Source organism: Oncorhynchus tshawytscha, linkage group LG05 (assembly GCF_018296145.1).
Source record: "Oncorhynchus tshawytscha isolate Ot180627B linkage group LG05, Otsh_v2.0, whole genome shotgun sequence".
NCBI lineage: Eukaryota > Metazoa > Chordata > Actinopteri > Salmoniformes > Salmonidae > Oncorhynchus > Oncorhynchus tshawytscha.
Window position 1 is genome coordinate 12,910,352 of NC_056433.1, and position 17,993 is coordinate 12,928,344.

Below are 17,993 nucleotides of genomic sequence, written 5' to 3' on the forward strand. Positions count from 1 at the left end.
GCTGCCCCTCTCTCTCCCCTAACCCCTCTACCATAGCTGCCCCTCTCTCTCTCCCCTAACCCTTCTACCATAGCAGCCCCTCTCTCCCCCCACTCCCAGTCACTCACTCTGAGGTGCTGTTCTTCTCGGAGAAGACTCTGAGGATAAACTCTCCCTCCTCGTGGGGGTCAAAGGTCGAAGGGATGATCACGTACTCCCCAGGGGGCAGGCAGAATCGCTCGCTCACCTCACGCAGGTTGATGTAGGACTTGCATTTGGCCTTGGAGGCATTGTAAAGGAAGAAGTCTTTCTGCAGGTGCTGCTGGCTCCCAATCATCTGTAGAGAGAGAGGGGGATAGAGGATGGAGGGATAGAGAGAGAGGAGGGACAGAGGATGGAGGGATAGAAAGAGAGAGGATGGATAGAGGATGGAGGGATAGAAAGAGAGGGGGGATAGAGGATGGAGGGATAGAGAGAGAGGGGGGATAGAGGATGGAGGGATAGAGAGAGAGGGGGATGGAGGGAGGATGGAGGGATAGAGAGAGAGGAGGGATAGAAGATGGAGAGATAGAGAGAGAGGGAGGAGGGATAGAGAATGGAGGGATAGAGAGAGAGGAGGGATAGAGAATGGAGGGATAGAGAGAGAGGAGGGTTAGAGGATGGAGGGATAGAGAGAGAGGAGGGATAGAGGATGGAGGGATAGAGAGAGAGGAGGGATAGAGGATGGAGGGATAGAGAGAGAGGAGGGATAGAGGATGGAGGGATAGAGAGAGAGGGGGATAGAGGATGGAGAGATAGAAAGAGAGGGGATAGAGGATGGAGGGATAGAAAGAGAGGGGGATAGAAAGAGAGGGGGATAGAGGATGGCGGGATAGAGTGAGAGAAGGGACGGAGGGATAGAGGATGGAGGGATAGAGAGAGAGGAGGGATAGAGAGAAAGGAGGATAGAGGATGGAGGGATAGAAAGAGGAGGGACAGAGGATGGAGGGATAGAGAGAGAGGGGGATAGAGGATGGAGGGATAGAGAGAGAGGGGGAGGGACAGAGGATGGAGGGATATAGAGAGAGGGGGGGATAGAGGATGGAGGGATAGAAAGAGAGGGGGATAGAGGATGGAGGGATATAGAGAGGGTGGGATAGAGGATGGAGGGATAGAAAGAGAGGAGGGACAGAGGATGGAGGGATAGAAAGAGAGGGGGATAGAGGATGGAGGGATATAGAGAGATGGGGATAGAGGATGGAGGGATATAGAGAGAGGGGGATAGAGGATGGAGGGATATAGAGAGAGGGGGATGGAGGGATAGGAAGAGAGAGGGGGATAGAGGATGGAGGGATAGAGAGAGAGGAGGGACAGAGGATGGAGGGATAGAGAGAGAAGAGGGACAGAGGATGGAGGGATAGAAAGAGAGGGGGATAGAGGATGGAGGGATATAGAGAGGGGGATAGAGGATGGAGGGATAGGAAGAGAGGGGGATAGAGGATGGAGGGATAGGAAGAGAGGGGGATAGAGGATGGAGGGATAGAGAGAGAGGAGGGACAGAGGAGGGATGCACAGGTACTGACATCATACTAGATAAAGGAATTTAAAAAATGACTGAATCAGTATAATAGAATAAAACAAATGTCTAAAGTAGACCTGGGTAGATTATTTATGTCTAAGGTAGACCTGGGTAGAATATTTATGTCTAAGGTAGACCTGGGTAGATTATTTATGTCTAAGGTAGACCTGGGTAGATTATTTATGTCTAAGGTAGACCTGGGTAGATTATTTATGTCTAAGGTAGACCTGGGTAGAATATTTATGTCTAAGGTAGACCTGGGTAGATTATTTATGTCTAAGGTAGACCTGGGTAGAATATTTATGTCTAAGGTAGACCTGGGTAGAATATTTATGTCTAAGGTAGACCTGGGTAGATTATTTATGTCTAAGGTAGACCTGGGTAGAATATTTATGTCTAAGGTAGACCTGGGTAGAATATTTATGTCTAAGATAGACCTGGGTAGAATATTTATGTCTAAGGTAGACCTGGGTAGATTATTTATGTCTAAGATAGACCTGGGTAGATTATGTATGTCTAAGGTAGACCTGGGTAGAATATTTATGTCTAAGGTAGACCTGGGTTGAATATTTATGTCTAAGATAGACCTGGGTAGAATATTTATGTCTAAGATAGACCTGGGTAGAATATTTATGTCTAAGGTAGACCTGGGTAGAATATTTATGTCTAAAATAGAACTGGGTAGATTATTTATGTCTAAGGTAGACCTGGGTAGAATATTTATGACTAAGGTAGACCTGGGTAGAATATTTATGTCTAAGATAGACCTGGGTAGAATATTTATGTCTAAGGTAGACCTGGGTAGAATATTTATGTCTAAGGTAGACCTGGGTAGAATATTTATGTCTAAGGTAGACCTGGGTAGAATATTTATGTCTAAGGTAGACCTGGGTAGACCTGGGTAGAATATTTATGTCTAAGGTAGACCTGGGTAGAATATTTATGTCTAAGTTAGACCTGGCAAGAATATTTTCAAGTATTTCACATATGTATTTGACGCAGTTCTGCTAAAAGAATATGTGTTGTTATCTGAAAGTCTCTTGTGTGTTTTTGGTGTGTTGTGTCGGCAATTTTATAACTAAGGTTTCATGTTGAACACACCAAGACAGAGCTACAAGTTAAGACAGAGGTACACCAAGTTTTACGTTCTGAAGCGGAGGTAGACTGACACACATAAGTAGCACTTTGACCACAGCTCTGACATCATCACAACAAGGTCCTCCATTCCCTGGCCATCATACCTCTTTGGGCACCTGAGGACAAGAACATAAGTCACTATCACCATGACTACATTGCCAATATGGTACACAAACACACTCCAGACCAGCTTGAACAAAACGGGAATTAGGTGCTCGACTGAGGGACTTGAAAATCCCCAAAACATTCCTTGCCCCAGGACACGCCAATGGGTGACTATCCAGGAAAATAAAGAAAAGGGAGCACTCAGTGTATGTATAGATCTGATCATTTATTGAACAAACATACAAACAGGCTTAAGTTTTGAGCGATTAGCTCTTTGGCTTAGAGTTTCCTTTCGCGATGAAGGAGACTTCGCAAACCAGAAATCTCAATTTCTAACACGCTTCCCTCCAGAACCTAATTGAGCATCTGACCAAATTACGCACTATTTTAATTCTGGGTTAACCAAGATGAATATATGACTGATTTGATTTGAAATGCTAGAGCTAGGAGTTTTCCTAACCATACCACCTGACCTGGGCCATGTTCAGTAGAGTGCACCGTAGCAACATGTTTTGAAATGGTAAATAAATGTGAATATTTCTTCAGTTAGTTTCGCCCCCTTCCACTCAATTTCGAAAATATGTAACTTGTTTTGTACCGACTGGTCACAACCCAGAAGAATGTCCCAGCATTTATCCTGGTTAGGTGATCAAGAATACCTCCAGTTGTGTCCTGTGGTTTATCAGGAGGTATAACCTACCTCGTAGATGGAGAATCCGATGGTGTAAAGCTTGGCACCCTTGCTGCGGTCTTTCCTCCGGCCCTTCTGCATCAGGGCCACCATGACGGTGCACGCCACATGCTCGGGGTCGTCGGGGTCGTCGTCCTCCTCATACAGACGCATGCGGTACTGCGGGTTGGTCCAGAACGTGTCTGTGGGACATCAGAGACGTGGTCAGTGGGGGTCAATGTCTTCATTCTTACTAGGTACTAGTTTTGGCTAACAAGCAGCTGAGAAAGTGTGTAGTTGAAGCAGAATGAAAAGGGCATTATAACCATGATGTGCACCACTACAAATCAGCATAGTTCAAACACTATTTTTTCCAGCCCAAAGTCAACCTGGTACCTGGGAAGTTCCTGCAGCCTCCGGCGGAGCTGCCTCGTACCCAGCGGCCCTCGTTGACCGCCACCGTCCAGCTATGGGACCTGTCGTCCAGAAGTGTGTCAGGGGTCAGGTTACAGATCTCCAGCTTGGTGAAGTTCTTTTTGAAGTCCTCAAAGGATATCCTATATGGAGAATATAGTAGAATAGATTGTTGTTTATCCATTTGCACAGGAATCCTTTGTTACAGTGCCCAGCCCTGATGTCAGAAACATTGACAATTATCAGAGGGCTTCGTTCAGCTCACCAAGTCTCGCTCGTCTCAACCGTCTTCTTCTTCAGCCTGGCCTTGTCTGAGCTGGAGATGGTGGACCATTCTTTGGACCTGCGGAGAGAAAATAAAAGTCCCCTTGTTACATGTAGGCCACGTTGTTATGTTATGACTATGTTATGTATTTTATGTTTCTCTTGCTGCACAGCCAGTTTCTGGAAGAATAAAAATGATGGATTGTTTATTGATTTCAAGGGTTGATTGGTTGGTTGATTGATTCTGCACTCACTTGGCATTCCACGGCCCTTTCCATAGCACCATTCCCCAGGGGTTCCGCATTTGAACTAGGCGAATCTTGGTATCCTTGGTAACCTTAAGCTTGTCACACTAAGAAAGACACCCTTGGTCAGCAGTGAAAGACAGTTTGGCCCGCACATCATATTAGTAGATACTGTGTTGTAACATATTCATAGAGTGGTTGTTCTTTATTTATTTATTTGTTTTATGCCAGGTCTTATTTTATGCTATTTTTGAGAGTGCAATGTACAGATTCAATCAACAACAATACAATAACATTAATTCCGGTTGTTTATCTGTCTAATAATGTTAAGTGCTACGTTACAGTTTGGTAGAGGTTTGACCAGAGGCTTTGGCTTTGACCGTGGCTCCATGACCATAACCGTACCTCCTCTAGTGTCTCCATGACCATAACCGTACCTCCTCTAGTGACTCCATGACCATAACCGTACGTCCTCTAGTGGCTCCATGACCATAACCATACCTCCTCTAGTGTCTCCATGACCATAACCGTACCTCCTCTAGTGGCGCCATGACCATAACCGTACCTCCTCTAGTGGCTCCATGACCATCACCATACCTCCTCTAGTGTCTCCATGACCATAACAATACCTCCTCTAGTGGCTCCATGACCATTACCGTACCTCCTCTAGTGCAGTGATAGAGTAGGCATGGCCTCTGACCAGTCCATTCGCAGTTTCAGTCTCACAGTGACTTGGCAGCAAGGCCTGCGAGAGAGATAGGATGGACAGACCATCAGAACAGAGATACAGGGTCGTGTGGTGCCTGGGTTCAGTCACAGTAGAAAGCACAGAGCAGACTGACTCACGTCTATGGAACAGCCCATCAGAGAGCCTCTCTCCAGGGCTTTCTTCATGATCTTGTAGAGTTCTTTTGGAGCCTCGGACATCTCAAAGAACTCTGTCACACCCCCAGTGAAATCCTCCATGGCCTCCAGGGTGTTGCCACCTTTCAGGGCCTCGTAGGAACCGTGCAACCTGACCAGAAGACAACCATACAATTTATGATTTCATAGTAAACTTTACAAATTGTACATCATCTTGTATGATTAAGTGGAGAATACAAAGGTGTGAATTCACTTTGGTCAATCTGAACCAGGTTATGCAAGTCGACAGTGACGCAGAGGCTGGGTTGTCGTTGCTGCTGTTGTTGTTGTTGAGCACCCTTATTTTCCCCAAGGTGTATTATTAATAGACTTGTGTTGTGGCATCATCATTCACACTTACTTGGCGTAAGCCTTCTCCAGCAGAGCGCTCCAGAACTCGTTCTTCCTGAAGGACTTGGTGAACACCAGCTGGTTATTGGAGGTGGGGATACGGTCGTCCACCACGACGTCCACCCATTCGCCATAACGCCAGAACTGCGGGATAATGGAAGCAAGGGAGGTGATGAGAGGGAGTGAGAGCTGGGTTGTGTTCAGTAGGGAGAAAATTAGAAGAAAATATTGACACAGGGAGGTTCTACTTGTACTTTTCCAATTCGATCACAGAGTTTCATATTCCCATTGCAACATTTTTTTAAAGTGTGCCCTACTGAAGGTTCAGTGATTTATATTCAGTACAGGGAATATTTTTTGGCAAACATGAATAAGATGTAAACTCAGCAAAAAAATAAATGTCCCTTTTTCAGGACCCTGTCTTTCAAAGATAATTCGTAAAAAATCCAAATAACTTCACGGATCTTCATTGTAAAGGGTTCAAACACTGTTTCCCATGCTTGTTCAATGAACCATAAACAATTAATGAACATGCTCCTGTGGAACGGTCGTTAAGACATTTCAAACAGCTTACAGACAGTAGGCAATTAAGGTCACAGTTATGAAAACTTAGCATACTAAAGAGGCCTTTCTACTGACTCTGAAAAACACAAAAAAAATGATGCCCAGGGTCCCTGCTCATCTGCGTGAAGGTGCCATAGGCATGCTGCAAGGAGGCATGAGGACTGCAGATGTGACAAGGGCAATAAATCGCAATGTCCGTACTGTGAGATGCTTAAGACAGCGCTACAGGGAGACAGGACGGACAGCTGATCATCCTCGCAGTGGCAGACCACGTGTAACAACACCTGCACAGGATCGGTACATCCGAACATCACACCTGCGGGACAGGTACAGGATGGCAACAACAGCTGCCCGAGTTACGCCAGGAATGCACAATCCCGCCATCAGTGGTCAGGCTGTCCGCAATAGGCTGAGAGAGGCTGGACTGAGGGCTTGTAAGCCTGTTGTAAGGCAGGTCCTCACCAGACATCACCGGCAACAACATCGCCTATGGGCACAAACTCACCTTTGCTGGGCCAGACAGGACTGGCAAAAGTGCTATTTACTGATGAGTTTTGTCTCACCAGGGGTGATGGTCAGATTTGCATTTATCGTCAAAGGAATGAGCATTACACCGAGGCCTGTACTCTGGAGCGGGATCGATTTGGAGGTGGAGGGTCCGTCATGGTCTGAGGCGGTGTGTCACAGCATCATCGGACTGAGCTTGTTGTCAATGCAGGGAATCTCAACGCTGTGCGTTACATGTGGTACCCTTCCTGCAGGCTCATCCTGAAATGACCCTCCAGCATGATAATGCTACCAGCCCTACTGCTTGTTCTGTGCGTGATTTCCTGCAAGGCAGGAATGTCAGTGTTCCGCCATGGCCAGCGAAGAGCCCGGATCTCAATCCCATTGAGCACGTCTGGGCCCTGTTGGATCGGAGGGTGAGGGCTAGGGCCATTCCCCCCAGAAATGTCCGGGAACTTGCAGGTGCCTTGGTGGAAGAGTGGGGTAACATCTCACAACAAGAATTGGCAAATCTGGTGCAGTCCATGAGGAGGAGATCCAATCCAGTACTTAATGCAGCTGGTGGCCACACCAGATACTGACTGTTACTTTTGATTTTGACCCCCCTTTGTTCAGGGACACATTATTACATTTCTGTTAGTCACATGTCTGTGGAACTTGTTCAGTTTATGTCTCGGTTGTTGAATCTTGTATTTACACGTGTTAAGTTTGCTGAAAATAAACGCAGTTGACAGTGGGAGGACATTTCTTTTTAGTAGGTTTTAGTAGAGTTTAGTAGGTCCTGAGTCTACATATATCGATTGAATAGTTCCCAGGTGATTTTGACCATGACCATACAGTACCTGGAAATGGAAGATACCAGCGTAGTTCTCTGTGAAACTCTGGTCTGATGGGATAACTCTGTACAGCAGCTTGTCATTCAGTGTCAGACAGGCAATAGCAGCAAGCAGCCAGCAGTCACCTGCAGGGAACAATAAAACGTTTTGCCTCGAAAAAGAAAAAATTAGCATTTTATTATTGTACAAGTTCAGGTACACCCAGCCCATTTCAGTCAGCTTTCTTCCCTTTGGTGCTGAATGAATATGACCCTGATCATAGCACTGAATTCAACTGTAAGTGGATATAGGACTATGTAGCGCTATGGAATGTGTATGTTCATTCTTTATTGACACTGCTCCTTGAGGTGTGATCTAGAGGGACAGAAACAGTAGCCTACACTGCTACATCTACCTACAGCAAAGAGGCTGAGACCATATGGTAAGTACATAGTACCATGGCTGAGTCAGGATCCCTATATACTACTGACTCCTTTACGCCCAGCTTAAGGGTATCTACTTGCATGGCTATTTTCTGAACTATGTCAGAAACATGGTCTGGTGTAGTTTGACTGCGGCAGCCCCAGTGCGTTCTCAAGCAGGCATTTAGCAGATGTTATGGGAGAGGGGTTTCTGTTACACAGCACTCAAACACAAGTGCATGCCACGCGCACAACACACACCCCACGCACGCTGTGCACACACACACACACCCTGCTGCAGGTGTCAGTCTTTTACAGTGAACCATGTGGTTACTAGGGGGGTAACTTTTTGTCTCTCGTGCCTTAATTTCTCACACCATCTTTCCATCCTCACTCTCAACACGAGAGCTCCTTAATTGCATCCCCAGCTGTCTGTGCGTGGCAAACTTTGTCTGCCCTCTCCTTTTTCACTGTGCCGAGACACTATGGCTTCAGTTTGAACAGGGGCCGCTAATTAGCGAATGCTATTTGTGCTGTTAGATAACACCTGTCTAACTTTTGATTTTCTCACATCCAAGTTTGGCATGACTCAATGCTGAATCCTCACTGTCTACTTGTACTTGTCTACAGTAGTCTGCAGATGTTATTAGTCAGATGTTGCTGCTTCATACCATTGACCATGAGCATTATTTTATCAACAAGAGTCTTACCCAGTGATGTCATACAGTGCATGATTTCTGTGGTCTTACCCAGTGATGTCATACAGTTCATGATTTCTGTGGTCTTACCCAGTGATGTCATACAGTGCATGATTTCTGTGGACTTACCCAGTGATGTCATACAGTTCATGATTTCTGTGGTTTTACCCAGTGATGTCATACAGTGCATGATTTCTGTGGTCTTTCCCAGTGATGTCATACAGTGCATGATTTCTGTGGTCTTACCCAGTGAAGTCATACAGTGCATGATTTCTGTGGTCTTACCCAGTGATGTCATACAGTGCATGATTTCTGTGGTCTTACCCAGTGATGTCATACAGTTCATGATTTCTGTGGTCTTACCCAGTGATGTCATACAGTGCATGATTTCTGTGGTCTTACCCAGTGATGTCATACAGTGCATGATTTCTGTGGTCTTTCCCAGTGATGTCATACAGTGCATGATTTCTGTGGTCTTACCCAGTGAAGTCATACAGTGCATGATTTCTGTGGTCTTACCCAGTGATGTCATACAGTGCATGATTTCTGTGGTCTTACCCAGTGATGTCATACAGTGCATGATTTCTGTGGTCTTACCCAGTGATGTCATACAGTGCATGATTTCTGTGGTCTTACCCATACAGTGGATGATTTCTGTGGTTTTACCCAGTGATGTCATACAGTGCATGATTTCTGTGGTCTTACCCAGTGAAGTCATACAGTGCATGATTTCTGTGGTCTTACCCAGTGATGTCATACAGTGCATGATTTCTGTGGTCTTACCCAGTGATGTCATACAGTGCATGATTTCTGTGGTCTTACCCAGCTCTCCTTGACAGATGTCTGTCCTACTAGCTCCGTCTATGATGAACTGGGGGTTGTCACAGATTTCCTGCCAAACAAAGAAACAGAAGAACAGCTGTAGCCATGGTAATGTTGTTGGGATGTGCTACGGGGTGTGGAACGTCTTGTGAGAGGGTCAATCTATTATCAGATAGTACTATGTCTTCTGGGGAATATCTTGACTGTACCATGATAATAACATGATTTACAAAGATATCACGCTACATTACTAGATGGATAAATTATTGTCTTATGCACAGATTGAAGGCCTAAAATAGTCCGGTGTACTTTGGCAGAAACTAGGGTTGCACATTTTGGGGAATATTCAGAGGTGGAAACTTTCCATGGGAATTAATTGAAATATATGCAAATTAATATTAATCCCATTTAAATGTAGATGTTTTTTGCATTGGAAATATGTACCATATATGGAGACAGAAACATAAACCTTTTACCTTATCATAAGTATACATAATTGCAAAAGATTAAATCCTTCCAATATATATATATTTTTGTTTTTGTTACGAATTGAACTTTCATTAAATTTGTTGACTCTTCCCATGGGATGATTTCACTGAACAACAAAAGAAGAGGAATATTGAATGATTCCCAATGATCTCCCAAAAACGTTTTCAACATACATCTGTAAAATTATAGTCTAGAAACTAAAGCTGTGGTTGTCTTCCTTTCAGGCTTCCATGTCTTCTCCCTGGACCTCCTCAATGTCCACTTCTTGAACATCAGACTCTGAGGCCTCATCTTCACTGTCACTTTACAACCTTGTTGAGGATGGCTTGTTGTCAGGCTCAAAAAGCCTCAAATTTGCCCAGATGGCCACCAATTTAAAATCCTTGTATTGGTCAGCCTGTTGCGTGCTTTGGTGCGTGTTTTCCCGAACAAGAACCAGTTGCCCTCTGAGGCGGCAGATGTTGGTGGGATTTGGAGGATGATGGAGGCAACAGGGGAAAGAGCCTCAGACCCACAAAGTCCCTTCCACCAGGTGGCTGATGAGATACGTTGGCACGACTGCCATATTGGATCTGCATCCCAAAACCCTTGCTTGGAAGTGTACTTCGCCAGACTGCCAAGAACCTTGCCCTCATCCAGGACAAGGTGGCGAGACATGGTAGTGATGACACCATAGGCCTTGTTGATCTCTACACCAGACAGGATGCTCTTGCCAGCATACTTGGGGTCCAACATGTACACTACGGTGTGTATGGGCTTCAGGCAGAAGTCTTCACGCTTTTTGATGTATTTCAGAACTGCAGTTTCCTCTGCTTGGAGCAACAGTGAAGTGGGCAGGGCAGTATGGATTTCTTCTCTTACATCTGCAAGCAGTTTGAACATCAGACAGGATGGCATCGTCTCCCTAAATCCGTGCAATGGCTACTGCTATAGGTTTCAGGAGTTTCAGGCTGCTTACCACTCTCTCCCAAAATACATCATCCTTGATGGGGCTGTCCATATCGGCAGACTGGGATATGGCCATTTCTTGGAGAGACTCCTTCCCCTCCCGGAGACTATCAAACATGATGACAACACCACCCCAACGGGTGTTGCTGGGCAGCTTCAATGTGGTGCTCTTATTCTTCTCACTTTGCTTGGTGAGATAGATTGTTGCTATAACTTGATGACCCTTCACATACCTAATGATTTTCTTGGCTCTCTTGTAGAGTGTATCCATTGTTTTCAGTGCCATGATGTCCTTGAGGACCAGATTCAATGCATAAGCAGCACAGCCAATGGGTGTGATGTGAGGGTAGGACTCCTCCACTTTAGACCAAGCAACCTTCATGTTCGCAGCATTGTCTGTCACCAGTGCAAATACCTTCTGTGGTCCAAGGTCATTGATAACTGCCTTCAGCTCATCTGCAATGTAGAGACCAGTGTGTCTGTTTTCCCTTGTGTCTGTGCCCTTGTAGAATACTGGTTGAGGGGTGCAGATGATGTAGTTCATTATTCCTTGCCCACAAACAGTTGACCACCCATCAGAGATGATTGCAATACAGTCTGCTTTCTCTATGATTTGCTTGACCTTCACTTGAACTCTGTTGAACTCTGCATCCAGCAAATGAGTATATAAAGCATGTCTGGTTGGAGGGGTGTATGCTGGGTGAAGAACATTCAGAAATCTCTTCCAATACACAATGCCTGTGAGCATCAGAAGTGAACCAGTTGCATTCCTGCGTTCCTCCATTGAGTCAAAAAATTGTAGGATTTGAGGAGGACCATGAGCTGTTTCTATCGATAAGGTGTCTGATTCATCATTGTCACCTCAAATAGAAGTAGAGGGACCTTTGTCAGAGGTTGCTTGTTGTGAGCGCTGAGGGAACTTTATGCACTTGGCCAGATGATTCTGCATCTTTGTTGCGTTCTTCATGTAGGATTTGGCACAGTATTTACAAATGTACACAGCTTTTCCTTCTACATTAGCTGCAGTGAAATGTCCCCACAGATTAGATAGCGCCTGTGGCATTTTCCTGTAAAGATTAGAAAAAAAATAGTAAAAAAAAAACAAATACAATTCCATGTACAGATAAATTGTTAAGAAGTTAAACAACTCCTGTATAAGATAAATGTTTTAAAATGAAACATGTATGGAAACAGGTGAATTAACACTCCTCAGTTAGCAGGCTCAAGCAAACTAAAACCCACATGGTAGCAAAAACTAACTAGCAGAAATTGTTCACAAGTTAGTAATGATTTAAACACACTTTTCTGTCATATAAAATATATTTGCCCCAGCCAGTATTGTAATCAAAACTTACCATAAAGCATGTAGTCCTTGGCTCAGACAGTGTAGTAGTGTGGGCTCAGTAGCATCTCATTAGTGTGCAAGATCTTGAGAATCAGCTGTACATGTGATGGAAGAGTGCACAGCACATGTGATGGAAGAATGCACTGTGCGTGCAGAGGGTTGCAATTCCATTGAATTGGGGACAGTTTAACCAAAATGGCTTTATTGCCTTATATGTATCCCACAATAAAAGTTCACTATTATGAGCATTCTTTTTTGATGAATTTAAGCTTAATTTACCATGAAAAATTCCTGAAAAATTCCGGAAATTTCCAGGAAAGTTTCCGATCCTTTGCAACCCTAGCAGCAACTAAGAGACGTTTATTTTATACAATCTCCTATAGTGATTAACAGGTGTTGCCCAGGCATAAAACATTGGTCAAAACAGATGCATTCAAAACTGGAGTCAACCTCACTTTACAATCATGTCTTCATGAGTGGAATATGAAGGAAGGATGCAAGGCCCAGCCAAAAAACTCTTTGCACAACGTAAGTGATAAGTGATAGATCCATAGGGAAAACATAGTAACAGTAGACCAAGTCATCTGCTCACAGCTATTTTAAGTGGTACAGCAAAATGCAGTAGCGGCCTTAAAGTGGGGTCCTCATACCAAACATAGAAATAGTTATTCTACTGTATTTCTAGGATGCCAACAGAGCTGGGAAGGGCTGGCACAAAGAGGTATTGTGTTAAACTTTACATCCAGTTTTACAGTACAATGTAGCTGGTGACCGGATGTAAACTCTGTCATGTAAAGGCCTAACAGTATAAACATACTGTAGGTTTGCTTGCACAGTCATTTCAGGACAGGATTAAAAGTAGGAAGATCATGCACATAAACAAATGATACCACCTGGCAAACGCAGTGTGCAGGTTTTTCTTAAAAACAAAATGACAAAAATAGGAAGAATTTGCACCGAAGCAGTCTGGCGACAGGAAATTATATAGAAGAGAAAAGGACTTGACCCCTGGGGAGAGGACTGGACCCCTGGGGTGGTTTCAGAGTCTGATTGGTTGCTCTTATTCTTTGGTTGGGTTGAAGAATACTAGTTACAACCATGAATGAGACAACTTAGTGAATTATAACCTCTGCCATTAAAAGCAGCTGTCACAGGTCACAACCTCTAGAGTTTTCCTACCAAGGGTTAATGTATTTGGTAATACCTCTGGACTTCTCACTTAACCTGGACAAAGATTGAATGCCAAAGGATCTACGTTGAGGGGAATGAGTTGAACTACAACCATGTTCAAATAGTTTGGCCTGCCTGTAGTGCAAGAAGGGTGGGCTTTGTGCTTTAGGGACTATTCCATTGGCTCCATTACACGAGAAAAGCTCAATCAAGCACAGCTGAAATATTGTTCTAATATTATTTGAACCCAGGTCTTGAACTCATTATTGACGATAGAGAAAGTGAAAGTCCATCTACAGTCCATAATAATGCCTGAATGAAATGTAAGGTTCTGTCAATGGTGTGGATATATTTCGGTGTTTGTAGGAGTGTGTAGTGGTCACATCTTGTTTTATGGAAGCATATGTTAAAGCAGTATTGGAGGAGGTCATTATTAAAAGGGCTTGAGTTACACGACTTAGTCACGACTCAGTCATGACTCAAGGGGACGAGTCAGCAAATGGACAAATACTTGGATCGGATCCATATGCACCAACATCATTTCTCCACACCTTTAAGTGTACGAAGAAGGATTGCTTCACCACCAACTTAGACCAGTCTTACTGCTGACCTTGTGAGAGAGTTGAACTCACATGGGCGTAAAATGGTTCAAATTCATCAGTGCTGGTGGATTTATAAATGTACAATTTTGACCCAATGGCAAATTTATCACATTTTTTCTGCAACCTGATCAGGGCCAAATTCCGGAGCTCCCCGGGGTGGTTATATATAACATACAGTACAGTAGTTCTAATTATATCCACCATCTGGAAAAATAGGTTGGATATACTGTTGGTACATACCAAGCCATCATCTTTGTCTTAAGATGTCTCGAGACATCTTGAGACATAAAATTAAGATGTATTGAGACAGTTTGAGACATTGCAAATTTTCAAGACATCTAAATACATTTAAAGGTGCAATCCACATTAGAAAACAATACAAAAGTGGGCCACCCTGCCTCTGTTTTGGTAAAAAGCTGAGGGATGGGCCTGGAGAAATGTAACCAATCAACATAGACAGAGCTAAGACTGACCAGCCAAGAGATCAAAATGATAGCTTTAACCATATTCTGAGGTTATACATTGTTTACACAAGCTTATATTTTAGGTTCTTATGGGGTACGAACGTTTAACTAAGCTCTTGAGGCATTAATAGTTATATTCTTCAATAATCAGTGGGTACATATCATTAATTTACAAGTAAACAAAATGGATGTATCAACTGCAGATTGCCCCTTTTTAAGAAACATTTTGAAGGCATGTCTTTTAACTTCTCAAGGCATGGTAATGGATGGGTATGTATGGTTGACATGGTGTGGTATAGTTTTGTACACATGTGTCACGCCCTGGTCAAAGTATTTTGTGTTTATCTTTATGTATTTGGTCAGGCCAGGGTGTGGCATGGGGTTTTTGTAATTGTGGTGTGTTTGTCTTGGGGTTTTGGTGGTGGTATTGGGATTGTAGCTTAGTGGGTTGTCTAGCAAGGTCTATGGCTGTCTGGAGTGGTTCTCAATCAGAGGCAGGTGCTTATCGTTGTCTCTGATTGGGAACCATATTTAGGCAGCCATATTCTTTGAGTTTGTCGTGGGTGATTGTCCTTAGTGTCCTATGTGTACTCGCTGTTAGTTTGCACCAGATAGGCTGTTTCGGTTTCGTTTATTGTTTTTTGTAAGTTCGTGTTTCTTTTTTATATTAAACATGGATCGCAATCGACACGCTGCAGTTTGGTCCGACTCTCCTTCATCACCACTAGAAAACCGTTACAACATGGGACGAAAGCGTAACACAATTCAGACCAGCTTGAACAAAAAAGGGAATCAAGTGTTCAAATGACGGCCTTGATAATCCAAAAAAAGCATTTCTTACCTCAGGACACTTCCTGAGTTTTAGCATTGTTTTAGGTGTTAAATCCCTGAATGAGGCAGGTGCAACGTTTGCATCTGATGCAAAGGCTTAGTAAATCTGGGCCTTCAACCAAGTTTTCAATATCAAGTTAGTAAAGATCTGAGTTATGGTGGATAGAATGTCAGGTCAGCCTGTCCACTCCAGCAGTAAACCCCTCTTTGGCACCTACCTCATCACATGAGGTGCCCCATGGGTTCACAGGAAGGCTAACCTCATACCCCTGATTTAGACCTTGGATAATGTTGACCCTTTGGCTTTAAGTTAAACTTGGTCACATCGAGGTCAAGCTATCATGACTGCAAGTCAGTAAGACACCATTAGTCCTGTGACATTCCATGACTGGAAAACATCTGAGTAACACCAACTGTGGGCTTAAGCAATTTTATGCACTAACATGAGTCACTCCAGATTAGAGCTTTTGCTAAATGACTAAAATGTTCCATAGAAATGCAAACACACCCATGTATGAGCCTTCACAATGTCTTATTACAAGGATTCTTGTGAGGTTTATAATATGTTATCTCTCTTTGAAGTAAAATGTTCAACTGACTCAAAATGTCTGTTATTGTATTTAGTCAGGATCATCAAGAGATGATAATAAAACATTGTAAGGGATCATGCATGCTTACGACAAGTGTTACGCAATATAACAGCGTTATGATGCATTGTAACTGCATTACACTTGCAGGCTTTGAGGTAACGTTACCCTATCATTATTTTCATCTTGGAATGAGAATCCACCAACAACTACAACATAAGATTCACATACTGTTGACTTACATGAATACCAAGACTGCAAAGTCAAAAATACACTGGTTTTGCCAGTCGGAGAGTCTTGTAACAGCACACTGCCTAACAAGACTGATTATTGGTTGACTATAATATCCCAAATCTCCCTCTGCTCTCTCGCTGTAAGCCTCGTGGCGTGACTGGCGGTACTGTAGTGAGGCCTGCCTGTTGCAGAGTCTCAGCTGTCTGTGATTCTAGAACCTGATGATCCGCAGCTATGAGCCTACAAATATTCAGCAGAATTGCTCTCGCTTTCCCCCAGGTTATTTACCAGAAGTGATGTCATAACAATGTTTTTGCAGCTAATGAAGAGAGATTTGATCTTAGGCTGAGTGATAATACCTTACCACAAGTGGGTTGCTGTTTTTGTTAATCTACTTGTCTGCAGCCTTCAGCCCTAATATGTTTTTAAAAAACTTTGACACACTTCATCAAGAGCTGGGGTGGTAGGTGTAACAGAGTAGGTCCCATCCCTGGCCCGACTTGGGCTCAAACCAGGGACACATTGACCAAAAGCATTTCTTACTCAAAAAGGACAGAGATTTTCTCTAGTAGAACCTAACTATCTATTTATTTTCCTTTTGTGATACAGTGGTGCAGTCTTTATTGCAATATAAGTTCCATCTTAACAGCTTTACAATTTGTATATGTTTATCTAGCCCTGATAGATATGTTCTGATAGCACCTTCAATTGACTATGTAAATTTAAACATATCCTACCCCAACATACAGGTACAGTTCCAACCTTGAGGCAAGGTGTACTTCACCCCTGCTAGTGGGAAAACAGATGGCACTCACCGTTGGGCGCTTCCACTCAAATTCAATGGGAAATTTGCTGCTGTACCAAAGAGAGGAATCATTGGGTGGGAACAGAGGGTCTTCAAACAGGACTTTCTTGTGTACGTATTTGTCTCGCAATTCCAAGAAGTTCTTCAGGCGCTTGGCATCTTTGACGGCCTCGTTTCTGCTCAAAATGGCAGTGTAGATACTGTTGCTGGCCGTGAAGGGGTAGTCAGTCTTACCCTCAGGTACATCAGGTGATGCCTCAGTTTCCAACGCCACCTTCACTGACGTTTCCTCAACAAGGGCCATCTTGGCTTTGTTTTTCCCCTAATGCGTGTCCTTGTTCCCCCTATCAGTGTGAGCTGCCCCCTTTAGTATGTACGTTAGTCAGTCCAAATGAATGAAAGTGAGGATTCTTTTCAGAGTTCAATGCAAGAGCATGAACTTGCAAAACATCCCTGATAAACTTCCCTTCGTCCTTCCTCGTGCTTTCCTCTCACTCTCAGTTCCTTTATATGCTGGGGGCACTCACAATACCAAACACACCCTCCAACCCACACTCATAAACACACACTGACACTTTTGCCTTTGCAAGTCTATAAATAGGCCCCTTGAAAAGTGGGGAGGAGGCCCCTCTGAAAAGGACTACCGCTCAGAACATTTCTAAGTCTACAGTGTAGGTCTACAATTCACTAGGTTGGAGATGGCAGATTGGGAAAGCAGGCTTGGGCATGGGCAAGCAGGCCCCACATACCAATATTATACATACCATGTAATGATACCTACACTAACTTTACCATGTCTCTCCCTGATATCAGCTACAGTCAAGAACAATTTTGCTGATTGAATTTGAGTTGTTGGGTTGTGAAATGGATGTGTGGTGGGCCTGTAGTGTAGCTGATGAGGATGATGAATTGAACCTGTGGATTGCAAAAGCATTTTACATGACTCTCTGTCGTTCTCTGTGTCCAATGTTTAGTCTGTCCATCTGGGTGGTGTACACTGTAGCCTTTACCAGTATGCACCAGGCAGAGCATTGATAAACATGAACCATATTGATCTGAGGGAA

At 43.8% G+C, this 17,993-nt stretch overlaps 1 protein-coding gene across 3 annotated transcripts in view; it reads right to left on the reverse strand.

Moving 5' to 3' along the window:
• capn3b (calpain 3b) overlaps positions 1-17,498 on the reverse strand; it is a 33,054-nt gene extending 15,556 nt beyond the window's left edge. For all 3 annotated transcript variants that reach the window (XM_042321506.1, XM_042321507.1, XM_042321504.1), the window contains exons 1-12: positions 16,940-17,498; positions 9,455-9,524; positions 7,540-7,658; positions 5,637-5,770; positions 5,219-5,387; positions 5,034-5,117; positions 4,382-4,479; positions 4,129-4,206; positions 3,846-4,006; positions 3,480-3,652; positions 2,779-2,790; positions 108-316 (exon numbers count right to left, since the gene is read on the reverse strand). In XM_042321506.1, the coding sequence (XP_042177440.1) occupies positions 108-316; positions 2,779-2,790; positions 3,480-3,652; positions 3,846-4,006; positions 4,129-4,206; positions 4,382-4,479; positions 5,034-5,117; positions 5,219-5,387; positions 5,637-5,770; positions 7,540-7,658; positions 9,455-9,524; positions 16,940-17,233 (1,601 nt within the window). In that variant the 5' untranslated portion in view covers positions 17,234-17,498. The remainder of the gene's footprint in view (positions 1-107; positions 317-2,778; positions 2,791-3,479; positions 3,653-3,845; positions 4,007-4,128; positions 4,207-4,381; positions 4,480-5,033; positions 5,118-5,218; positions 5,388-5,636; positions 5,771-7,539; positions 7,659-9,454; positions 9,525-16,939) is intronic.
• Between the last annotated feature and the right edge of the window lie 495 nt (positions 17,499-17,993).